We start from the raw sequence: 24012 nt of genomic DNA on the forward strand, positions 1-24012 counted from the left end.
ATTCTAAAATATTAACCTGTGCTGTGGTAGATGGGTTCCTTTGCCATTTCTCTGCCATTTCGGAATGCAGCTCATATACATTTAGTCTCCTGCATCCTTCCTATGTAATTTCTTTCTCAAGGAAGGAGAAATGGGGGCCAGGAGGGAGATTGAAGGAAGGAATAAATCGTCCCCGCCGAGAGAAAACCTGACTTTTGTTTTTCGTCCTGATTAGATAAAGGCCAGTTTATTTCTCTGTCGGAGAATCACAAAAAGCTGCCCATGATGGCAGCTTAATGGCAACAGCTTGAAACGGACCAAGTTTGAATATCCTTGCAATGGAGAAAAGAGCAAAGCGAAAGCCCTGCTAATTACAAAAGTTGCTTTATGAAAGATAATTCAAAGCAATAATTTAGCAAACATAATCAAGTAGCGCAGATGGGGATTTTGATGAATAGTTTGCAACATGCAATTAGCAGCTCTTGCAGTTACATATCATTAACCCTCAGAGCACAAAAATTATTTTCTCATTATTAGATGAAAAGGTAAAATTAAGCTGACTAGACAGTAAAGGAACAAACTACAATTAATTACCTTCATTTATTACAGTCATTATTTTAAACTTACTTTTTTTATTATTATTATTCTGATAGATGGATGAAAACATCTAAATTAAAAGTTTTGTTCTGCTAAATTGGAGGTGAAACTTTGTGCACCCGTGCCGCTGTCCCGCGGGATGGACACCGCATTCTCAGCCCAGGCAGTATGAGGCTGGCAGTGCCAAAATCCACCCAGCTGTGAGCAGGGATCTCATATCACTGCATTTCCATCCCCACTGTGCTGCATTAAACCTAATAATGCACCGTGCTGTGATCTTAAGTCCCTCTTAAGACCACCTCTACCACTGACATGGGCCTTGTGGAGATTTTCAGTTTTGGCAGAGGCAGCTCCTCACCCCGAACTTGCAAGTTTTGCATATTTTTGCAAGAAAATATTTCTTGTAAATGTGGGAATAAACCCACCCGGTGGGGTGTTTCTGGTCCCCACTGCCTGGCATCCTTCGCTTCGCGCTGCAGCCTCGCGCTCCGACGCGCACACGGGTAGCAGATGGTTGACAGTCGCCAACTGTCAGCAAACGCGCTGAAAAAATAAATTTGGGGAAAAAGTCTAAACTTGGCAGTGTAAAAAAAGATACGTAGAGAGAATTGTGTTGGTGAAAACGCAAAGCATTCTTGAGATGGTTTTGCTGCGCTGGGAATCAAGGTTGGGCCTTAACTGGGGATGGCTCCACGCAGCGTATTTGGAGCCATGGAGATGGTGATAGAAATGCAGGAAATGAAGGCCAAGGGAAACTTCTCCCAGTGGTGCCAACTGGCACCTCCAAACAGCACCAGTGGTGATGCCACCGCTGCCAGCGCAGGACTAGGGACAAAACCAATCCCATTGAGAGTGGTGTCCTCTGCCTCCGCTCTCAGGAACTTTGCCAAAGTGTCACTGAACTTGTCAGGAAGTATTACAACAAAATTAAGAACCAGCAGCAATTTTCTTTCATTTCATAGCCTACGCATTATAAAGTAAATTATTAATGCTTTTTTTTTCTCAGTTAAGCAGTTATTTGCAGCAGTGTCGGTATATTTCTCATTAGAAATAACATCATCTGAAGAACTTATATTGATTCATTTTTTTTTTTTTAATCTGCGAATCATGAACGTGAACAACATATTTATATGGCGTTCCCTTTAACTAGAATTCTCAGGCTTTATTTTTATATTATTGATCTTTTTGACGCGAATTGCTTTTTGGCCTTGTGAAAGCGATGTAAGCTTTCTGCCTTTGGAGGAATGAGTTGGAGCGGAACGAAGGGTTGGGTGTGCGTGCAGTGGGACTGTTCTCATCCCTCCCACTTTTCTCCCTGACTTCTTTATCCATCAGCAAAAAAAAAAAAAGAAAGAAAAGAAAGAAAAAAAAATAGGAAAATAGCTTGAATGTATTTTTTCATCAGTTTTCTTCAACATTTGGGGTCTCTGCTGCTGCTTTCTCCCCCGACAGCTGTTCCTCCTTGCGTAGAAAGAGCTCATTTGTGTTTCACAAGTATTTAGATGGAAATAACTGATACTTATCCTGCACTTGATACGAGGATGCGGGGAGGAGTGTGTGCTAGATCCCACGCAGCATGGATGCGGGCACGCGGCCGGGCTGGGGAGTTTCACTGCTTTGTCAGTCAATTATAATAATATTTCTGCTTCCAAATGTTTAAAAAGTTGGCTTCGTAAGGTATAATCATGGCACAGAGGCCAGCCTGACAATAGTAATTAATTAGGCTATTACGCATTCTACAGTGATAATTGCTTTGCTGGAAAGTCACCAGCCATGAAAAAGAGCTGGCGCGGGAATGTCATCCATCACACGCCCCGCTCCCGCGCCGCGCTCACCTTGAGCCCGTGCCGCAGGAGAAATGGGGGGGGAAGAGTGAAATTAATGAGAATTTGGCTTTTCTGCCAAACCTGCTTCCTAGGAGCTTGGTTTGGGGCTGATGCCCCTAGGGCTGCTTTTGAGGGGAATTTATTCTGCTTGGAGGGCTTCAGGCATGCTGCTAAAAACCCCACCTACTGCCTATTTTGGGAATTGTCCCAAATTATCCCAAAGGCCATGGGAAGTTTTACTGATCGTTGTCGCTGACATTTCCTGAAGTTTAGTGGGACGCTGAAAGAGCAGAGCTGGCTCAAAATCCATCTGCTGTGGTTGGTTCACTGTTAACACATAAAGCTGAGGCTGAGAGATGCCTTCGGCAACCCAAAGACAGGCGATGGACACTGGCAGCCACCACACCCATGGGATGTGTTGGGTTTGAGGGCAAAACGTTTAATTTGGGGGCTGATGAACTGGAATCCTCAGCGTCTGCTGTGGTTAATGAGAGGTTGCAGCCCAAGTAGGGGATATCCCTGGAAAATGTCCATATGTTTCACTTTGATGAAAGTGTTTTCAAACATTTTGGGCAGCTCTGAGGTCCCAAAATGATGTTTTGCTTGGCCATTTGCCTCCGCACAGTAGTAGTTTTCAGGAGAAAACCAAACCTGAAATGAAACAAAACGCTATGACTCAAGATGAGCAAAATCCTTGCGAGCTGTTCCAAGCTCCTCATTCCTGCAGTTCCCACTGAGGTGCTTGGCCCTCTGTGGGGATGCCAAGGAAGTGGCAAGGTCCCATATCTTCCCCTTCTCCAGTGCTGAACTGAGGGATATGGTTAGTGGGCAAGGTGATGGGTTGATGGTTAGACTGGATGATCTCAGTGGTCTTTTCCAACCTTAATGATTCTATGTCCGTAAGGTGACATCAGGAATAAAACCCCATGGGAACAGCCTATTTGGGGCCCTGGCCCATCTGAATGGGCCCATCTCAGTGCTGGATCAGTGGGACACAGTGTGCTTGACACGATGTTCTCCCATCGCCTTCCACTCAATGCCTCCCACTCTGAACTTTATTATTAGAATTTCAATGTGCCCCAAAGCCAATGCTGAAACTGCAAACAGGAAATTCCTCTTCAGCTGCAAAGAGGAAAGTCCGTTTGTATATTAGATGCTAAAAAAAGCACAACTTATACAATTTTAACAGCAGAAAAATGATCTTTGTGCTCCAGTGCCCATGAGTTGGGAAGGAGAAGGCAGCTTTGCTCAGGTGGCTGCTGAATTACAAATGAGCAGTTTGCTTTTGTTTTGAATGACAAGCAATTTGCATCCAGGCTGGTGCAGCATGCTGCAAGCTCCATGGGAGAGGGGAAGAGTGGAAAAAGCGATGTGCTGTGCCTTGGCTGCATTGGGATTGAGTTTTCGGTTTGGTGGTTTTTTGAGATGGGAGCATTCCTACGGGGTCACCCCAAGACCTGGCTTTGGGGACAGTGGGACATTCATGGAGGTCTACTTGTTCCATTGGAGTCCTGTCCTGGATATGCATGGAGTAGGGCTGGAGAAACTCATCCAACGGGCAGTGGCACATGGAGAAGTGGAACAGGAGAAAATGATTCCCACCTATGAATGTTGGATGGGGCAGACAAAGGCACCACTGGTCTGGTAGCATGGCAGTATGCCACCTCCCCACCAACAGCAGACACAGCGTCGCTGTAGCGGCAGAGGGGACAAGGGGACTGAGCTGAGAACTGTCCGAGTTCTGGTCCTATTGTATAGGACCCCGCGAGCATCCTCCCTTAGGGTGAGCATCGTCACACCAGCACAATACCAGGCAGAAATCTTATTTCTTATTTAAGCCCCGGCATTAAATTATAATTTTCATTTACTCAGAGTGCATCAATGATTCAGAGTGGCGTGACATTACAGCAGCGCGAAGAGTTCTGCCCAAGGCAGTGCACAGGATGCGAGCGGGGACACCATCCCGTGCCCCCATCCTTCCCCGTGAGCCCTTCCCTCCTCCAGCCCCATCCCTCACCGCCCTTTTTCCCATCTCCCCGCAGGTGATTGCACTTAGTAAGAGGAGCAAGGAGGCTGAGACGGCTTTCCTGAGCGTTTGCAAGCAATTGATCGAGGCTCCAGGTAAGGACCGCGGCGGCGACCTGGCTGCATAGCGAGGAGGCAGCACCGAGCAGCGGGGGCACAGCGCCGGCCCTGGCCCTGCAGACGTCCGCTCTTTGCATGTTGCTTTGAAAATCCCAACCGAAGAGACAAGTGGAAACAGCTTTTGCCATCGCTGTGTTTCAGCCCCTGAGCCAAATGCATCTTGACATTAGAAAAGGAATACATTTGCTCAGCCCTTGTAATAACACTGCGGCTATCCCCTGTTGTCTTTTTGACGGTAAGTTGGGTGAAATGACACAGCCCCAGCTCCTGGCAGCAGACTGTGGGGGCTGGGACCCTCCCAGGGGCTCCTCACACAGCTCTGGGGGGAAACTGAGGCACAGTGCTGTGCAGCAGCCCTGGGACTATGCCCGTCCCTGAGGACAGGGAGCTCCAAAGGGCTGAGGATGCACGGAAGGGCTCCTGCAGGGCCGCTAATTCATTTTCCAGACATTTAAGAATAACAAAATGTTTTAATGATTTCTTAGGGGAATTAGGGAGACATATTTTTGTCCTCATTAAATTTTATCCTGTGCTACAAGAACCAAATGTCAGCTTGCTTTGCAGAATCCAGTTATCTTTCTGGCCTCCCCACCTCCTCAGCACCCTCCCTGCACACCCTGTCACCTGCACAGAGAACACGCATGCAGTCACATGCGCACCACTGCAAACACATGCAATCACATGCACACTCATGCAAACACGTGCCTGCATTTGCATATTCCAACACTTCTCCCTGTGCTTGTGCAATCACACGCACACCTGTGTAGTCACTTGCAATTGCATGCACACACATGTGCACACCCATGTGTTTGTCCCTGTCTGTCCCTGTCCGTGTGTCTCTCTGCAGCCGAACACTTCCAAGCACACTATAAGTCCTGATTCGACAGTTTTTGCTCTGAATGGCTGCTGTCAACACAAATCTCTGGCAGCGACTGTAACGGAGCCTGATTGCTCAGCAAGAATTGTGATAAGTGAGCTGCTGTGTGTCTGTAATTACGGGAGAAAACCGTAAATCTTTGGGATATTGTTCACACAGATGTGGCGTGAAGGGAAGGGGGAGAAGCAGTAAAATGTGTTAAAAGCATAATTAATGTCATTGTTGTTGGGGATGATTTGATTTAAGCCCAGCTTTGATGCGTGGAGGGTTTTGTAGGGCTCTGGTGGATGGGGTGGAGCAGGTTGGGATGAGGCAGCATGAGGGGTTGTCAGCACGGTGTAAAGGCTGCTGGTGCCGGGATGCAGCATGGGCACATGTGGGTACAGCTTGGATGCGTGATGGATTCATGTGGGTGCACCATGGATGCATGCAAATGTACCATGGATGCACTGTGAACTAGTGTGGATGCACTGTGATTTCAGGTGGATTCACTGTGGATGGGTTTGTGTGCGTGCACCATGGATGCACATGGATGAAGCATGGATGCACTGCAGATGCACTGTAGATTAATGTAGATACACTGTGGATGCATTGTGGATGTATGTGAATGCACTGTGGGTGCACTGTGGATTAGTGCGGATGCACTGTACATTCATGTGAATGGACCATGGATGCACTATGCACTATGGATTAGTGTGGGTGCACTGTGGATGCACCGTGGGTTCATGTGGATACACCACAGTTGCACTCTGGATGCACATGAATTCACCTGCATGCACCACGGATGCTCTGTGGATGCCCTCTGCTCTTCTTTGTCCCCCAGCACAGAAGGCACAGGGATGAGCTGCAGCTCTCTGGGGACATTTGGTGCTGCTGGCAGCTGTGGGGTACTGTAGGGATGTGAGAAAGACCCCCATGGTGCCAGGGCTGGGGACACAGCAGAGACTGGAGTTCCTGCTGCAGCACTGCTGCTGCTAAATGACATCCAATAACGCCAGCTAGTGGCGGGACTTATTATATAGACAGATATTAAAATATACATGGAGAGAGACTAGAGGACAGCAGCTCTGGGGTGATTTCTCATTATGGGGACGAGCAGAGCTGCCAGCACGCATCGCATCGGGCACTGCCCCAGCATTTATCGACAGTGCCCTGGCTCTGGGGGAGCACAAGAGGAGTCCCCAGCCCCTCTGCCATGGGTGTAATTACCCGCATCGTTAGCTCGCCTGCTTATAGGCGTTATTAATGGCCAGGAGAGCATCCAGCCCTCATTGGGGCTGTGCTGAGCATTTTCACCCTCCATCCCTTTTGGCTCAGTTTGGTGGAGTGCCCAACTCCAAAATTCTTGGGTGGGTTTCCGCAGCATGCTCACAACTAGATGGACACTGAGCTCTGATGCCAGCTCCCATAAAGCATTCCAGGAGGGGTGGCACCAATGGCATTTGCACTATAGTGTCCAGTGGTGTCCTGGGGGACCCCAGACCCATTTTGCTGCTCACATCCATGCTGGGTGCTAGAAGGGAGGACCACAGGCCAAACCCTCTGCATTTGGGGCAGATAACCCAAAAACACCCACACTCCCCACAGAGGAGTCGCACATTGGGGTTTTTCCATCTCCATTATGCTGTTTTCCCCTTGGATACCTGCCACTGCACAGCTCCATCCCACTTCCCTGTTTATCTAACTTTTTGACCCTGGAGAATTCCATTCTATTTCCTCTCTTTTCCACGAAGGAAAAAAAAAATAAAGCACCCCAAACCTATATTAACCTGGCTCAATAGGAGGCATTTTCTTGAACTTATTAAAAAATCCAGACTTGTAAATTAATTTGTTCATGTTGTACAATGGCAGTGCAGATGGACTCATTAGCATGCACACAACAAATAATTATAGATGAATTTTTAGCTGGCCTGCTTAATGGGCTTGCTGGGTTAATTATGTCAATGTATAATTACATCAGCCCTGGGAGACATAATGGCACACCCTGCTGAGCAGACACTAGCTAATGATGGTGTAATGCTGACAGAGGGAAGACATACGGCTCTGAAAGCACCTGCTTACCTCTGCACAAACTGCCATTGTCTGCACCCAGACTGGGGAGACCAGGGCCAGTGGTGCCACCACGTTTGGAGATGAGATCCTGCATGCGACCCTAGCAGTGCTCGGTTCCTGGGGGCTTTGGAAGGGTGACGGTGGCACATGGTGGTGGCACATGGTGTAGCACATGGGATGACACCAAGGGTTCTGTTCCCTCCATTAGGATGGCAATGGTGGCACACGGTAGAGACACATGGGATGGCATTAAGGGTTCCATCCATTGCGACTGCAGTGGTATCACATGATGGCATCACAGGGAACGGTATAAAGGGTTCTATCTGTGGGGATGGCAATGACGGCACATGGTGGTGGAACATGGGGTAGCATTGAGAGTTCCATCTCTGGTTTTAAGCAGGTTGCAGTTGGCTGCTGTCCTTGGCATGGAGGGTGCAGGAATGAGGACTGTGACACTCATGCTTGGGAAAGTGGGATGGGACAGTTGGTGATTGTCCTCTGCCCCTGACATACAAAGTGCTGTTGCCCACAGACCCTGCTCCAGTGCTGCTCCAGCGCCTTGAGCCCGAAAATCCACCCCTGAAGGATCTCAGCTGCCCCTGGAAGAAGTACCCAGAGCTCCTCGGCACCAAAGGTACCCAAAGTGCTGATGGTGCATGGGTGACATCCGTGCTCCCCATCCACGTCCTCATGTGCTTCCAAGCACACAACCGTGTGACACACGTCCCTCCCGCAGAGCAGAGAGAAGGACCACTGCCAGCAGCAGGACTCACGGCGGCTGAAACCACGCTCCCTGACATCGACAGCAAAGCACTTTTGGCCGAAACCTTGCTGCAGAGAAATGAGGCAGAGAAGCAAAAGTATGTGAATATAGGAAAGGACCCCCATGGGTCCCCATGGCCTGGTGGTGTCCGTCTGTCTGTCCCTCTCCCAGCAGTTTCTGGGTGTGCCACGTGGTGTTACTTGAGCAAATCGCTTAAATCGAGGCTCGCGGATGAAGCTCATTAAGCGGCCTTTTAATTGTGAGGCTCCCGGCTTTCCCAGCGGCGCGCTTAGCAGCGCTTCATTGCTATTCCTTAACGCACCGCACCCGTTACAAACGAGGAATCTTTAAACCCTAAATTGCAGAGCTCTCCGAGTAAGTTCCTGGCAAGTAAGGGCTATAAATAATGCAGAATAACTTTTCCCTGATTGCTTCCCCCTCTAATTAATGACAGGAGGGGTTGCATTTTGGTGCAGAAGCACTTCTACTTTCCTTTCTTGGCTCCTTGTTTGGGGACACCAAGCATGGACGGAGCTAGGACAACACCCCCGGGTACCATGGGGTCAGCAGGGTCTGGGGGGACACCACTCTTGGGGACAGAGGATTGTCAGGGGTCTGTAGAGTGTGGGGCTGTGCTGGGTGTGCTAGTGATGTGCATTGTCATTTCCTCTTCCATTTCCCTAGTGATGTGTGTTGCCATCCCCTTTTCCATAGAATCACAGAATAATTGATGTTTCGGAAAGAAAGACCACGAAGTTCATCAAGTCCAATGACTATCCCATCACTGCCATGTTGTTTAATCAATGGATATACAGATGGTATAGATATATATCCAGGAGCTTGGCTAATAGAATTTATATTGGAGGAATAAGAGAAAGTCACTCACCCTGTCCTGGGCTCGCAAGATGAACTCCTGATGGAGCAGATCTCCAGAGAGATCCTTCCCCACTGGCAGTCAGCTCTTAAATGGGTCTAGGAGAGGTGGAGCCAGGCTCCACCCCTTTCTGCAGCACAGGTGAATTGCCTTCACCTGTGCTCCCATGGCTGACTCATTGCTCGCCTCAGGTGATCAATCAAAGGTTCAGGCCGTGATTCAGCAGCTCCATACACATGTCCACTCAGAGAATCATAGAATCATTAATGCTGGGAAAGATCTCTAGGGTCATCAAGTCCAACCCCAACCCATTATCCCATGCATACTAACCACATCCTTCAGTGCCACATCCCCATAGTTCTTGAACACCTTTGAGAATGGTGTCCCTACCACCTCCCTGGGCAGCCTGTGCTAGTGCCTCGCCACTTTCTGGGAGAAGAAATTATTTCTAATATCCAACCTGAATGCAACTTGGTGCAACTTAAGGCCAACACCACTTGTCCTTGCGATATGCATTGCCATCACTTTTTTTGTTTCTCTAGTGATGTGCACTGCCACTCACTTTTCCATTTCTCTAGCAATGGGTATTGCCATTTTCCACCCAAAGTGATTTTTTACCACCAGGACCATAAACTACATAAATCCGACCCTCATGGCTGATGCCCTTCTCTCCACAGGGGGCTGCAGGAAGCCCAGCTCACCCTGGCCATGCGGCTGGGGGAAGCCGAGGAGAAAATCAAGGTGCTCCATTCAGGTAGGAAGGATGGACTGTGGGAGCCACGGGGTGCTGAGCCCCCCAGCCCACTTCTCACCCGTCTTCTCTCTTTTTCCCTGCTGCCAGCGCTGAAGGCGACGCAAACAGAGCTGCTGGAACTACGGTGTAAATACGATGAGGAGGCTGCCTCCAAGTGAGTCCCAGAGTGTATGAAGAGACCCAAAGTTGTGGTCATTCCCTAAATCTAAGATGTGTGTCAATGCTGGTGTCCGAGAAGGACTTCTGCCAACCACTGACTTTGTGTCCCTTGCCTCTGGATTGGCCTCTGTGTACCATCTGATGCCTCTTGCTTCTTCTTTCAGGGCAGACGAAGTGGCCATGATCATGACCAATCTTGAAAAAGCCAACCAGGTGAGCTGAGAACTTCCAATAGGGGATAGGAGCTGGATATTCAGGAGAGGCAGGCATGGTGCTGGGATTTGGTTCTGCCCCAGGCATGGGGGTGCCCATTCTGATGCACTTTCTGGTCTCTTGCAGCGTGCCGAGGCTGCACAGCGGGAGGTGGAGAGCTTGAGGGAGCAGCTGGCAGCTGTCAACAGCTCCCTGCGTCTGGCCTGCTGTTCCCCTCAGGGTGCTGCCGGGGTGAGCAGCTCCTATAGCACTGGGGAGCGTCCATCCTGTAGTGGTTGGGAACATCCCAAGTGGCTGGAAGCAGTCATTGCAGCTGTGAGCATCCCAGAGTGGTTGGGGGCATCCCATCACAGTTCATAGCATCCCCCCGTGGTTGGGAGCACCCATAGCAGCAGGAAACATCCCATTGCATCCCAGAGCACAACATAGAGGTTAGGAGCACCCATCATGATCAGGAGTATCCCATAATGGCCAGAAGCATCCCATACAGCCAGGAGCACCCCATGCATGCAGCCAGGAGCACTCTCTTGTGCTTGGGAGCACCATTTTGCATTCAGCAGTTTCCATCACGTTTGGGAGCAGCCCAGAAGCAAAGCAGGAAGGATCCAGGCATTTTTTTCACTGGGGTCATAATATTGCCCATGCAACATTATGGGGAGCAGCCTCCCATAAGGGGGATTTGCACTTCTATAGCATTCTGCTGAACATGGAAGACCTCTGAAGACAGAGGAAGAGTCCATCCCACCCCATGCCAATGACAGCCCCCACGTCCCTGCATTGGGTGGCCAGGAGCTAATGCTGTACCCTCTCCCAGCAGGACAAAGTGAACTATTCCATGTGCTCAGGGTCAAGGCTGGAGGCCACTCTGGCTGCCAAGGACCGGGAGATCCTACGGCTCTTGAAGGACATCCAGCACCTCCAGAGCTCACTGCAGGAGCTGGAGGAATCCTCCGCCAACCAGATTGCTGAGCTAGAGGGACAGCTGGCCGCCAAGAATGAAGCCATTGAGGTGTGGGGGCTTGGGTGGGCACAGGGTGGGCACTGATCTGACTGTGTTGGCTTCACACCATGAGTGTGTCCTCCACAGAAGCTGGAGGAGAAGCTGCAGGCGCAAGCAGACTATGAGGAGATCAAGACAGAACTGAGGTAGGCCTGCTCCCGCGGTTGGGTGCTGCGAGGCCACATCCCCCGCCTCACCGCCCCTCATTTCTCCCCCAGCATCCTGAAGGCCATGAAGGTGGCATCCGCCAGCTGCAGCCTGCCCCAGGCAAGTGCCGTGGCGCGGGCCCGGCGTCCTGGTGGGATGCGGGAGGTCTACTGGCCCCGCCAGAGCCCCGCTGCCCCAGCCCACCGCTGCTTTGCCCCTTGCAGAGCATGTCGAAGCCGGAGGAGGCTCTGCTGCTGGGGAAGGAGGCATTCTACCCACCACAGAAGTACCTGCTGGAGAAACCCAGCCTGATGGCCAGCACTGGTAGGGTAACGGCGGACACACATTGCCTCATGTGCCATATATTGTAGAAGCGTCGGTTGGAAGAGACCCTCAAGGTCATCAAATCCAACCATCAACCTAATTCAACAAAGATTTTTGCTAAACCATGTCTGTAAGAGCCATGTCCACATATACATTGTAGAATCATGGAATAGTTTGGTTAGAAAGGATCTTACAGCACCTTGGCTTCACCCCTGCCACGTGCTGGCTGCCCCCAGCTCAGGCTGCCCAGAGCCCATCCATGGCCTCAGGCACCTCCAGAGATGGGGCACCTGCAGCTCTGGGCAGCTCTGCCAGGGCCTCACTGCCCTGTGAGTGAAGAAATCCCTCCTAACATCAGATCTAAATCTCCCCTCTTTTATTTTAAAACCATTCCCCCTTGTTCTATTGCTGTCAGACTGTATATATATAGTTTTATAGTCAATCTGTGCCCAATCACTTGGTTGCTTCTCCGCATGTACTCTGGTGTGGGCAAAGGTCCAAGCCTGGAGCTTGACCACCATGGTCAAAGTTATGCTGTTCATGATAACTCACTCAGGTGCTCAGAAAGAGCCTGGAAATGAGATGGGGGATTTCCAGCTAGGGAAACTGAGGCAGGAGCATCTAGCCAGCAGGACTATAGTGCATGTCTGTCTCTCTCATTCATCTCTAGAGGAGGATCCCTCTGAAGACGAGTCAGGGAAGGACCCACTGGGCATGGAGCAGGCGTTCCCATCCCCTCAGCAGCTCCCGCACCCGCCGGCCGATGAGCCAGCCTCTCCCGCTCCTCTCCCAGCTGTTGCTGGCCCTGGCCTGGCTTCTGAAGGCCCTCGGACGTTCCCACTGTCCCCCTTCCCAGGAGGAGAGCGGCTCCCAGGGGATGCACTACTCCCCAAGGGCCCTCCACTACAGGGGCCCCCCTACAAGAGTGAGGGTGCTGGAGGGGGACTATCCTTCCCCACTGCTTTTTTTGGAGCCAAAAGCAGCTCTGTGCCCCCCAGCACTGTTCCACCCACTACCAGCCCACCTGATGAGCCTGCTGAGGGCAGCGGGGGCAGCTCAGCTGACGAAGAGCAACTGGATACGGCCGACATCGCCTTCCAGGTGAAGGAACAGCTGCTGAAGCACAACATTGGGCAGAGGGTCTTCGGGCACTATGTGCTGGGGCTGTCACAGGGCTCTGTCAGTGAGATCCTGGCCCGGCCCAAGCCCTGGCGCAAGCTGACGGTGAAGGGCAAGGAGCCGTTCATCAAGATGAAGCAGTTTCTCTCTGATGAGCAGAATGTACTGGCCCTGAGGACTATCCAGGTGCGCCAGAGAGGTGAGTGGTGGGGTGGCCCCAATGCCAGGTGCTGCCCTGAACTGCCCCCCTGCCACCACTGCCCTCATATCTGAGCCCCATGGTGATGGATGGAGTCACCAATGGCATTCAAGGGTTGTCCCTAGTGGCCCCAGGTACTGCTGTCCGTGGGGCACAAATGCCACAACCATAACGGAAAGTGTTCCCCTGGATGAGTTTCACTCATTTAGTCTTCCATCGGGCTGTTCTGTGATATGCAAATCAACATTTTGGAATATATTGTTAAACTAAACAAGTTTTAGCGCTGCAGGACCATGGTACAGTGTTGTCACCATCATGAAATAACTCCTGGCTCTGGGAACAGTGGCTCCTCAGCAGTGCTCTGATTTGGCATGGTGGCATCTGATCCACTGTGTCCTCAGCCAGGTGATGCTGTGTTGGAGGCAAGAGCTGTCAGTAGGGCTGGCAACAAATGAATAGTGGTGTTTTCCTTAAATCCAGCATCCCTAAAAATAACTAAACATGAGCAACAGTAAATACTTCCTGACATACAAGTGGAGCTTGTAGAACCAGCGCTGGTGACAAATCTGTTGTCATGCTTCTTTGATCAGGTAGCATCACGCCGCGGATCAGAACGCCAGAAACCGGCTCCGACGATGCCATCAAAAACATCTTGGAGCAGGCAAAGAAGGAGATCGAGTCACAGAAGGGAGGTGCGTTCTGTCTATAGGTGTTTGGAGAGGCCACATATCCTTGGGCCACCGATCCAGAAACAAGGCTGAGACCTCAGGGTGGTTATGAGGGGTTGGCAAAGCTTCCTACTTTCTCCCATCCATATGCATGGCACTGGCCAAAATGGGTCTTTTTTGGCCATTTCTCCCATCGCCATCTGTAGAGATTTGGGAGATTGTGGAAAGAACTGCTGGTAAATATTGCTGGAAACAAAACACTCATGCACAAGTGCACATTGCCCTGTCCCTGAGCTTTCGGAAACTTTGGACTTAACTTTTCCATCCTGCCTTTCCCAGAATAGATAATTAAACGAGAGCACACGATCCACATGGTGTGAGGAATCATTAAAGCAGTTCTGCTCACAGTCAATGACAAGAACTGAAATACATTAAAACAGGTAGTCTGCTGAGAAGGCAGAATCCTGGAGAATTACATTAGACAGGACTGGTGGAAAAACAGAGAAAACAAACATGTTTATCGCCATCGTTGGTAATGGGATTTATTTTGCAGTTGTCAAAATGTAATCACACTTAGGTGCAGGAACATCATAGCTGCTTTCCAGCCTCTCTGGCCAGCTGCCCCCAGTTTTGTTGTTCTGAATGGTGCCAATATGGTATCAGACATCCCTTTGGCCAGTTTGGGTCAGCTGTGCTGGCTCTGTTACCTCCCACCTCCTTGTGCACCCCCAGCTCCTCACTGCAGGGCAGCGTGAGGAGCTGAAAAGTCCTTGACTAAGTGTAAGCTCTGAACAGCTGCAGCCAAAACATATGTGTGTTATCAGTGTTACTGTCACCCTAAACCCAAAATACACCACCATACTATCCACTAGAAAGAAAATTAACTCCATCCCAGCCAAAAACAGGGCAGGAACAAAACTCAAAATGCCAAAGCCTTCCTTCCCTCCTAGACAGCACCTCTACAGATTCTGCACCCAGCGGTTCCCCTCATTGCCCCTCTTTGCAGGTGAGCCCAAAAACCCATCAACGTCTCAAGCAGTGACCAACGGGGCGGGTGGCAGCAGCTCAGAGGACGCCATCAAGAGCATCCTGGAGCAGGCGCGGCGGGAGATGCAGGCGCAGCAGCAGGCACTGCTGGAGATGGAGGCAGGGAGCAGCGGCCGGCCTGGGGGCACACCGCCCACTGAGCGTTCCACATTGGCCACCGTCAGCCAGAACATTGTCCCTGCCTACATCAAGCAGGAGGAGGGCAGTGGGGCCAGCCCTGGCCCCCCACAGACACCCCTTGCCGTCCTCTCGCCTGCTGCCTTTGTGCAGAGCATCATCCGCAAGGTGAAGTCGGAGATCGGTGATGCTGGCTCTTATTTTGACCAGCACTGGGTGTCAGAGCGCACCCTACTCAGCCGACCCTATACCTCTGTTTCGCCTTCGCTCTCCTCCTCTTCCTCGAGCTACTCCGGCATGGCCAATGGACGAGGCTGGCCAAGGGGTGAGCCTGCTGAGAGTGGAGCCAATGAGGATGAGTTGCCGGCAGCTGAGGATGAGCCACACCGATTGGCAGAGATGAAGGTGGAGGGTGTTGGCATGGAGCCGGCAGCCGGTGGCCGGCTGTCCTACTACCCTGCCTATGTACCGCGCACCCTGAAGCCCACCGTGCCTCCGCTGACACCAGAGCAGTATGAAATGTACATGTACAGGGAGGTGGACACACTGGAGCTGACCCGGCAGGTCAAGGAGAAGTTGGCCAAGAATGGCATCTGCCAGAGGATCTTTGGAGAGAAGGTACTGGCCTGGGGAATGGAGTCTGGTGTCCCCTCGGTGGGGTGGGAACGGTCCACCTCAGCACTCAGGGCTGGTTGATGTCCTCTAGCACCTCCTGCCAGGGTCCTCACTGTGCCCCAGGGATCCCCTCAGAGTCCTCAATGTCCAGCCCAATCCAGTAGTCTCCTGATGGCCACCACCAATTGGTTGGTGGCACTGCCCATAGGGAATGTGCTGTCCCCACAACCCATACCCAGTGGGTAGTTCTGAGGGTGATCCCAGCACCTGCACCAAGCACAGGGACCAAGGGATTTGGGCATACCATGGGGTGTGAGTGCTCTGCCCATCCTGCTCCTTGCCCAAGCGCGGCCGGGCTCGTGTCCTGTTCAGCAGGGACGATGGCCAGGCAGCAGCCCAGCACATAACTCCTGCACCATACCCAGGTACTGGGCCTGTCCCAGGGCAGTGTGAGTGACATGCTGTCGCGGCCCAAGCCGTGGAGTAAGCTGACGCAGAAGGGACGGGAGCCCTTCATCCGCATGCAGCTCTGGCTGACGGACCAGCTGGGGCAAGGCATCAGCCAGCAGCCGACCCCATCCCAGGGTAAGTGCTGCTGCCACCGCATCCCTTGCTCCATAAACATCCCAATACCATTCCCATCCATCTCCCACATCCTGATACAGGAGGATTTGGTCATGTCCTCATCCCATACAGCATCACTTCAGCACCAGCAGCTGCCCCAGGCTATTTGGCATCACCCATTCTTCCTTCAGTCCAAAGCTGCCCCTCCAATACATCCAGCTCATTTCATCCCCCCTTAATTAGTATGTTAGACAAGATAGGGCTGTTGCACAGCTCCTTCTAATGTTATTTTGTCAGAAATGGGTTTTGAAAGTCATCTAGTTAAAAAAAGAAAAGGAAAAACACAACAAAAATCCTTGGCTTTGTGCCTGGAATAAATAAGTAGTTGGGTTTTTATTTTAATATTGTGTTTTCTCTTTAATTATTCCACTGTTGCCTCCTGCTCAGCCACAGATGCCAGAGAGGCTCTGCTGACTTTCTTCCTTTCAGGAATAATAAATAATAATAAATAACAGATGAATAATAAAAATAACTTTCACATTCCTGCTGCCATCCCCTCCCTCGACCCATTCCATCCTTGCGGCCCATGATTGGGTTTGGGCAGTGACCTCTCACCAGTGCCATTGACCCGTCCTCTCCCTGGTGCCACACAGCCAGCCCTGCTGAGCCACAGCCATCCCCCTCGCCGCCCCCCAGCCCCACAGAGCATGAGAAGGGCTCGCAAGAGCCCCTTACCCTCGCCCTGGAAAGCAGCAAGGAAAACCAGCAGCCTGAGAGCAGAGTGATGGCAGGCAAGGCACACCCCAACAGCCAAGGCCCTGTGGGCATCCAGGAGATCGTTGCCATGTCCCCCGAGCTGGACACCTACTCCATCACCAAGAAGGTCAAGGAGGTGTTGACGGACAACAATTTAGGTGCGAGCGCCATTTTGGGAGATGCCGGTGAGGCGAGTGGGTTCCCGGCTGACTGGCTGTTGGCAGGGTGTTGGGTGATGATGTGATGGGGTGGTAGAGTGATGGGTTGACATGGTGATGAGGTAAAAGGGTGGTGGGGTGATAGGGTGATGGGGTTGAGTGGGTTGACATGCAGATGGGGTGACATGGTGACAGGGTGGCAGGGTGATTGGGACGTGGCTGGCTGGACAGTGGCGTGACTTGTCCCTCTCTAACCACCTCTGCTTCTCCTCTGCCAGGCCAGCGGCTGTTTGGGGAGAGCATCCTGGGCCTGACGCAGGGCTCGGTGTCCGATCTCCTCTCCAGGCCCAAGCCATGGCACAAGCTGAGCCTGAAGGGGAGGGAGCCCTTTGTCCGCATGCAACTTTGGCTCAACGACCCTCACAATGTCGAAAAACTGCGTGACATGAAGAAGCTGGAGAAGAAAGGTGAGCATGGGGGTTGGGTGGCAGTGGATGAGCGGGGCAGAGGGGGCTGAGCGGCGCGCAGCTCCGTCTCCTCTCCTGCAGCCTACCTGAAGCGCCGCTATGGGCTGATGAGTGCCGGCTCAGACAGCGAGTCCCCTGGCGCCCGCTCCGATTGTGCCAGTCCTGGTCTGCAGCCCCAGGACCTCAGCCTTCTGCAGATCAAAAAGCCACGGGTGGTGCTGGCTCCTGAGGAGAAGGAAGCCTTGAAGAAAGCCTACCAGCTGGAACCCTATCCCTCCCAGCAGACCATTGAACTGCTCTCCTTCCAGCTCAACCTCAAGACTAACACCGTCATCAACTGGTTCCACAACTACAGGTACGGATGCTGCTGAAACAGCACAAAACAACCCTGAAATATGTCTTCAAATAGTGATATCTAAAAAAACAAAAAAGCAATTGGGGAAAATATGTACAAAAGTGGTTGAGTTTGGAAGACTGCAAGCTGGAAAGAGCCCAAAGGATGAGGGGGAATGGTCTCAAGTTGCACCAGCAGGAGTTCAGGTTAGATAGTCAGAAAAATTTCTTCTACAAAAGAGTGGTCACATGCTGGAATGGTCTGCCCAGAGAGGTGGTTGAGTCACTGTCCCTAGAGGTGTTCAAGAAACATTTAGATGTGGTACTAGGGGACATGATTTAGTGGGGAAATATTGGTGGTAGGCGGGCAGTTGGACTGGATGATCTTGGAGGTCTTTTCCAGCATTGGTGAATGTGTCTGTGATTCAAGGTGGGGGTGGGTTGGGTTTGGACATGAAGATCTTAGGGGACTTTACCAACACTAACGATTCTATGATTCTATCATTCTGTGAATGACAAGTTGGGGTTTTTATGTTTGAAGCATTCAATACAATTCCTGCCTGTTGATGTTTTTCCAAACTGGTATGATCACTCATACCCCGTCTTTGTGCCCCACAGGTCACGGATGCGCCGGGAGATGCTGGTGGAAGGCACACAAGACAACGACACAGACCCAGAGCAGAGTGGGGGGGCAGCTGGCCCAAGGCCTAGGGCCCCACACAGCCCTGACTCAGATACTGAGGACCGAAAACCCCTTCTCAGTGGGGGCGAGCACCCTTGCACTGGCGAGGTGAAGGTGAAAGAGGAGCAGGCGGAGGTGGGCAGCTGGAGCCGCCGGCAGGACTCACGCAGCCCAGCCGGGACAGCAGAAAGCTCTGGGCCCCCACAGGAGGAGCGAGGAGGAGCCCCCCATGCCGCTGCCCCCAGCACCGGCAGCCTCCCACGGCGGGAGGCCGAGCCAGGGCCTCTGGAGGCCCTCCACCACCACCACCACCGCTCCATCCCGACCCTGGTGGCTCGCAGTCGTCGGCCAACTCATCTCGCTGTAGCCTGGAGGTTTCCCCCAGCTCGCCTTCCGCTGCCTCCTCGCCTGGCCTCGCTGGTTCAGCCTCACCAGGGCCATCCTCTGCCGGGCCGGTGTCACCGGCACTGCCACCAGCCTCGTGTCCCCGGCTCAGCACCAGCGTCCAGCGACGTCACGAGAAGATGGCCAACCTCAACAACATCATCCACCGCCTGGAGCGGGCTGCCAACCGCGAGGAGGTCCTCGAGTGGGAGTTCTGAGCTGCCTTCCAGACACACACATCTCTATATTTTGTTAAACTCAGTGCGCACCGAGAGGTGGACCCTGCAAAGGCCTCCACAAAGCCGCCCCAGCTTTGTTTTCAATGTGAAAAACTGGGAACGATTTTAAAAAAGAAAAGAAAATATTTATAGACCTCTTTTAGATATTTTAATAAAAGGATACTTTGGAATTTATTAACAGCTTAAGCTGCTTTGATATTAAAGATAGCTATAAAATCAAGATGATGTAGCAGTCGTGTCATTAAATGTACACTGAAGTCTTGTAGTTTGCCACTGGATGAGATTAAAAACAAACAAAGAAAAAAACCCACAGAAAAGACTTACTGAGCAAAGCCATCAAGAAGCACTATGAGACTGACCAAATTTAATAAACTTTTGCATAGCAGTTTTCCACATCTGTCTGTAAGACACTGCATCGCTTCTGCCCCATCCAGAGACTGTGTTATAGTCCATGAAGACTCTAAATCAGAAACCTTGACGCCATCAAGTATGTATTTAGTTCTGGTGGTATGTTTTTGAAACCTTTGTAACACAGAATGTCACGTGCAGTTGTATATGTTGTAGAAATGTCTGCAATAGCCTTCTGGAACAAAACGTAGCATGGTACAAATGCAGTCCCTCGCGCTCCCTTGAGTCAGCAGCTGGTGCTGGCCCTGAGCAATGACAGCACCTGGAAAAGGGGGAAAAAGGCAAAACAGACCCAAGTGAAGCAAGCTGTCTCTGATTGTGGTGGTGATGGGAAGAGGTACCTAGGTTTGACACCTGGGGCAGCTCCAGCTGGCTGGGGGTGGCATTCGGGGTCCCCATGCTCTACTGTCATATGGAAAATGAAATCACTGGTGCCTAGGGACTCCAAAAAGCCAGGACATGCCCTCAGGGTTCTTCCTGCACCATGTGCAGCTTTGGGGGCTGAAGCACTTTTTTGGTTTGGAGGCTTTGGGATGTGGGCAGGGGAGCATCCCCTCGCCATGGCCATGCCCTCTTTCTGCGGCCATGTCCCATTGTCATGGCCATGTCCCCCTGCCATGACCGCATCCTATTGTCATGGCCGTGTCCCCAAGCAGTGGCTACTACAGCATATCTCAGTAAGCTGGGACATGGAATGTCAAGCTGTGCTCCTCCCTGGTGTGGTTGGGGCTGAGTTGGGCAAAGCACAGTGGTGCCTTGCTGACCTAGCGCAAAGCCACAGCAGTGGTGTTGTGGCACTTCAGCACCCAAATCGCATCCCTGGGATGTTCCCATCTCAGTGCCCCAACTAACAAAATGCCTTTAGAAGAGGAGGGTGGATTCTGTGGGTTGTCCTGTACTGTTTCCTGTCCATTCCGTTTCTCAATGCATTTTGCAAGCTCCAAGAATGCAGTGTGCCGCGCTCTGGCCATCCCCTCCACCATCTGTCACCTGATGAGAGGCACCGTGGGGCTGTGGGGGAGAGCTCGATGCCAGCTCTGAGGCTATGCATTGACTTGTTTTCCACTGTAGACATTTTTATCAGAATAAGAAGTATTTTTATACTCTGGTGGTAGACAGGGAGCAATTTCAAAAGCAAACCCATTGGGCTCTCCAAAAGCAAGCTCGGCTCTGCACTGGCACGAGCTCCCTGAGGTCACCCTGCTGCCACCGCGCTGCCGAAGGCCGAGGCGTACCCATTGCCGACTGTTCTCCGTAGTGTGCTTGTGTTAGCTTTAGTGGAACGGGATTTGATGAAGCACTTAGGGTAGTCTTTGGAACATGGAAATCCTGTTGTACTAAAAGCTAGTGGGACATACTGATCACATTTTGTTATAGGCTCATGTATTGTACTTCAAAAGTTTCTATGAGATCGATGAACTTTGTTAACAATTTTGGAAGGAACAAGTTCTGTAAAGAGCCACTAAATACAGAAGTTGGATAAGACTCCTGGCGTCGCGGTGTGTTTCTTCGCAGGAACTGAGACTTGAGGCGGTGGCTCACACCGAGTTTCACCTTTGCACTGGGGTTTTGGGGCTCTTGCAGCCATCAATGTGACTCCATTGGGAAAAAGCGGGGTGTTTATGGGGTTGGTCCAGCTCAGGGTGCAGTCTTGCCCCGTGGGCAGCATGCGTCCCCGGTCCTTGGTTCCAGGTTGCGTCCACTTCGGCTTCCATTGGGAGCTTCCTAACCTTACAGAGCTCGGCATCGCCCAGTGATTTTGTAGCTACCACCACGATGCAGGGAGGTTGGCATGTGATGAATTAATAAATCCATATGTTGCATATCTGTTTAAGCTTGTTTGTCGACTAACATGTTGGGAAGGATTTATTTTTAATGAATATCTGAACACCTTGAAAAGCTCGGCCAGCTGCCATGGAAACTGCAGCGGCTTGATTCTCCATCTGGATGCAGGGAAACGTCACCTCGGCTGCCCTCTGCAACCCAGAATGCCATGCAGGATGGCAGTGCCACCTATGTGACAGCAGGGTCCCCATCCCTGTGTGAGACTACCACCAGCCCCAGTGAGGGGATGGCTATACTGTCCTGCCTCAGTGACTCACAGCCTTGGTAGAGGACTGGGGACCAAGGGGCACCACGGGGTGCTACCCATGAGTTGGGCTTTAGTAGTAGCAGAGTGCTCTAACAAGGATGGGAGCTAATGAGATATTTGGCTTTTGGGGCTCAGATTACTGGGGAAAAGATAAATTCCACAGCTTGTTTGCAGACAGTCTGACTTCCATCTGATGACACTTCTGCTCTTAGCAATGCTACAGTCATTTGTGTATGTGTGCATAGCAGTGAGGGCAGCTCATTGCTTCATCCCTGTACTCACCAGAACAGCTTCCAAGGCACAACCACACAGATCTGTGGCCTTCTGGACTCTGCTGTGTGATTTCTGTCACTCCAAAAGCAATTGCTATGCTGTTCCTACATGGGACCAACACAATGTCCTGATGCCCCCTGAGTAACACCATCCCATTCCATCCCCAATTCTGCCCCCAACCCCAATCACATGCCCATCCCCAATCTCATCACTCAGGGGTGCTTCAGGACCTGCTTTCCTGAACGAGCCAAATGTGCAAATGAGAAGGAGGCCAGGAGGGAATTCCTGAAGCGATATTTATTGTAGGAAAACAATCTGAACCAGTTCTGAGAAGTCAAATGGAGATGCGGCCACTTGGCCCAACACAAGGTTCCTCTTGCTCCAAGATTTGGGGAGCAAATCCAGGAGGGGAGGGATTCAACAGCTTTAGTGAAGGAAGAGCTGGTGGGATGGCTGACTACAGCAGTCACTGCACCAGCTGGGGTGTCACAAAGTCCTTGGGCCAGCAGAATGAATATGAACCAGAGAAATGTCTGCATGAGACCCCAAGGCTCCAATAGCAGCCACGCTCTGCTTGTGCGCATGAATCACTCCGTTCCCCCTGCTGCTGACACGTTCCTTTTCTTTGCTGCGACACTTCCCCTTTGTGAGCCAGCCCAGGGGTGACACCAGTCCCAAAAATATCTGTCCTGGAGCCCTGGAGGATGTGGTTGGGTGGAGGCAACTCCACCGTATGGTGAATTGGAGGACCAGGATCCTGCTGGGTGCCGGCAGCATACAAACATGAGGCCACAGTGGCTGTTGTGCTTGGCATGCTGCTGGGGAAGTGCTCGTGCGTTTGTTCTACAAACCACATCCTGCTGGAGCAGATGGATGCCATGGGGCTCAGCTGGCCTTGAGGAGGTGAAAGCAGTTCCAGCTCTCTGGCAGTGCAACACCCTTCCAAACTCTCCCCAGCATCCTTGCATCTGGAGGTCCCAGCGCACCCAGCTCAGCGTTTGATCCCCAGGAGCTGTGAGCCCTGTAGAGGGGACTGAGGTTGTACTGAGGACACTCTGTGGGCCTCTCAGGGCCGGTGCTGGCTCTGCCGGTGCTGCCAGTCCTGCCGCAGCTGGGCCACCTCCCTTCCATAACGCTCGTGCAGCCGGCAGAATGCCGAGGTCTCGGCCGCCCCAGTGTCACCGCTGGATGCTCGCCGGCGCGGAGGCAACGGAGGTGGCCGTGGGTTGGCATCATCATCACTACCATCATGCAGCTGGCCCACGCTGGGCGCATTGTTCCACACCGCGCAGCCATTCTCCTTTGGAGGAACCGTGGGCAAAGCCGGCAGGGAGTGCTCCATCCCCAAAGGCCGTGCCTTGCAGCAGGCCGGGCCATGCCGACAGCCCCACCGCATCTCCTCCAGCTGCTTCTCCAGTTCCCGCACCACCAGCCGCATGTAGTCAAAGCTGGCCCGCGACAACGCCTTCACCCACGCTTCCATGGCCGCCTGGCTGTCAGCTGCCAGCACGTAGGTGCGCGATTTGGTGCCGCTGAAGCGGATGGCGAAGGCGAATTCCTCGGCCGAGTCGCAGAGCTCCACGGTGCAGCCCTCCAGCACGATGACGCCCACCGGCTCACGGCTCTCACGCTCCTCGAAGTAGAAGAGCATGTTGCCCTTGAGCACGAACCAGCGGCGGTGGTACGCCGTGTGCCGCTCGCCGCGCTTGAAGAGGAATCCAGCGTTGTCGGCTGGGGAGTCGCAGGTGGCGTAGAACACCAAACTGCGCTCGTTCAGCTTCATGGCTGCAGGGAGAGGGTGCGGGCAGTGTGTGCGCAGCGCTGCAGCCGCCCGCCGGCTCCTTGTTCCTGGTGGCACCCAGGAAATGGAGACGGAGAACAAACACCGCGGGCGGGCTCACCCCGGCACAGAGCAGTGCTGCAGGTCGGGTGCTCCCAAGGAGGGCTCCGCATCCCAGGCGGCGTTTCCCCATAGAGAAGCCCCACTTGGGGGCTGGTGCCCCCCCTCCCCCCCCGCTGTCCCACATCACACAGCGCAGGTGGCCTTGCAGCCACGCCCCTCCCCGCAGCCCGGCCCACGAGCAGGTCTGGCCCACGGGACCCTCACGGGACAGCGTCACACAAGGCCAGGCCGCCCCTCCCCGTGTCCCCACACAGCGGTGCCCTCACCGTCCAGTTCCT

At 52.3% G+C, this 24012-nt stretch overlaps 2 protein-coding genes across 3 annotated transcripts; one reads left to right on the forward strand and one right to left on the reverse strand.

Annotated features, from left to right (window-relative positions):
- Nucleotides 1-4330: 4330 nt before the first annotated feature.
- Nucleotides 4331-20268, forward strand: CUX2 (cut like homeobox 2). Of its 2 annotated transcripts, XM_031555974.1 has the most exons (20): nucleotides 4442-4523; nucleotides 4689-4782; nucleotides 8009-8110; nucleotides 8213-8336; nucleotides 9791-9867; nucleotides 9955-10021; nucleotides 10191-10239; nucleotides 10366-10470; nucleotides 11057-11248; nucleotides 11327-11385; nucleotides 11458-11506; nucleotides 11611-11710; nucleotides 12381-13028; nucleotides 13619-13720; nucleotides 14703-15478; nucleotides 15901-16060; nucleotides 16693-16953; nucleotides 17232-17420; nucleotides 17502-17775; nucleotides 18372-20268. In XM_031555974.1, exons 2-20 carry the CDS (start codon nucleotides 4701-4703, stop codon nucleotides 19165-19167), a joined length of 4212 nt encoding a protein of 1403 aa, XP_031411834.1. In that variant the 5' UTR covers nucleotides 4442-4523; nucleotides 4689-4700; the 3' UTR covers nucleotides 19168-20268. The 2 variants fall into 2 exon arrangements, with proteins under 2 accessions (XP_031411833.1, XP_031411834.1); XM_031555973.1 differs by lacking the exon at nucleotides 4689-4782 and having other exon boundaries at nucleotides 4331-4523.
- Nucleotides 20269-22109: 1841 nt separating this feature from the next.
- PHETA1 (PH domain containing endocytic trafficking adaptor 1) lies at nucleotides 22110-23795 on the reverse strand. The gene has a single exon (XM_010720175.3). It carries the CDS (start codon nucleotides 23612-23614, stop codon nucleotides 22898-22900), a length of 717 nt encoding a protein of 238 aa, XP_010718477.1. The 5' UTR covers nucleotides 23615-23795; the 3' UTR covers nucleotides 22110-22897.
- Nucleotides 23796-24012: the final 217 nt, after the last annotated feature.

Source organism: Meleagris gallopavo, chromosome 17, assembly GCF_000146605.3.
Source record: "Meleagris gallopavo isolate NT-WF06-2002-E0010 breed Aviagen turkey brand Nicholas breeding stock chromosome 17, Turkey_5.1, whole genome shotgun sequence".
NCBI lineage: Eukaryota > Metazoa > Chordata > Aves > Galliformes > Phasianidae > Meleagris > Meleagris gallopavo.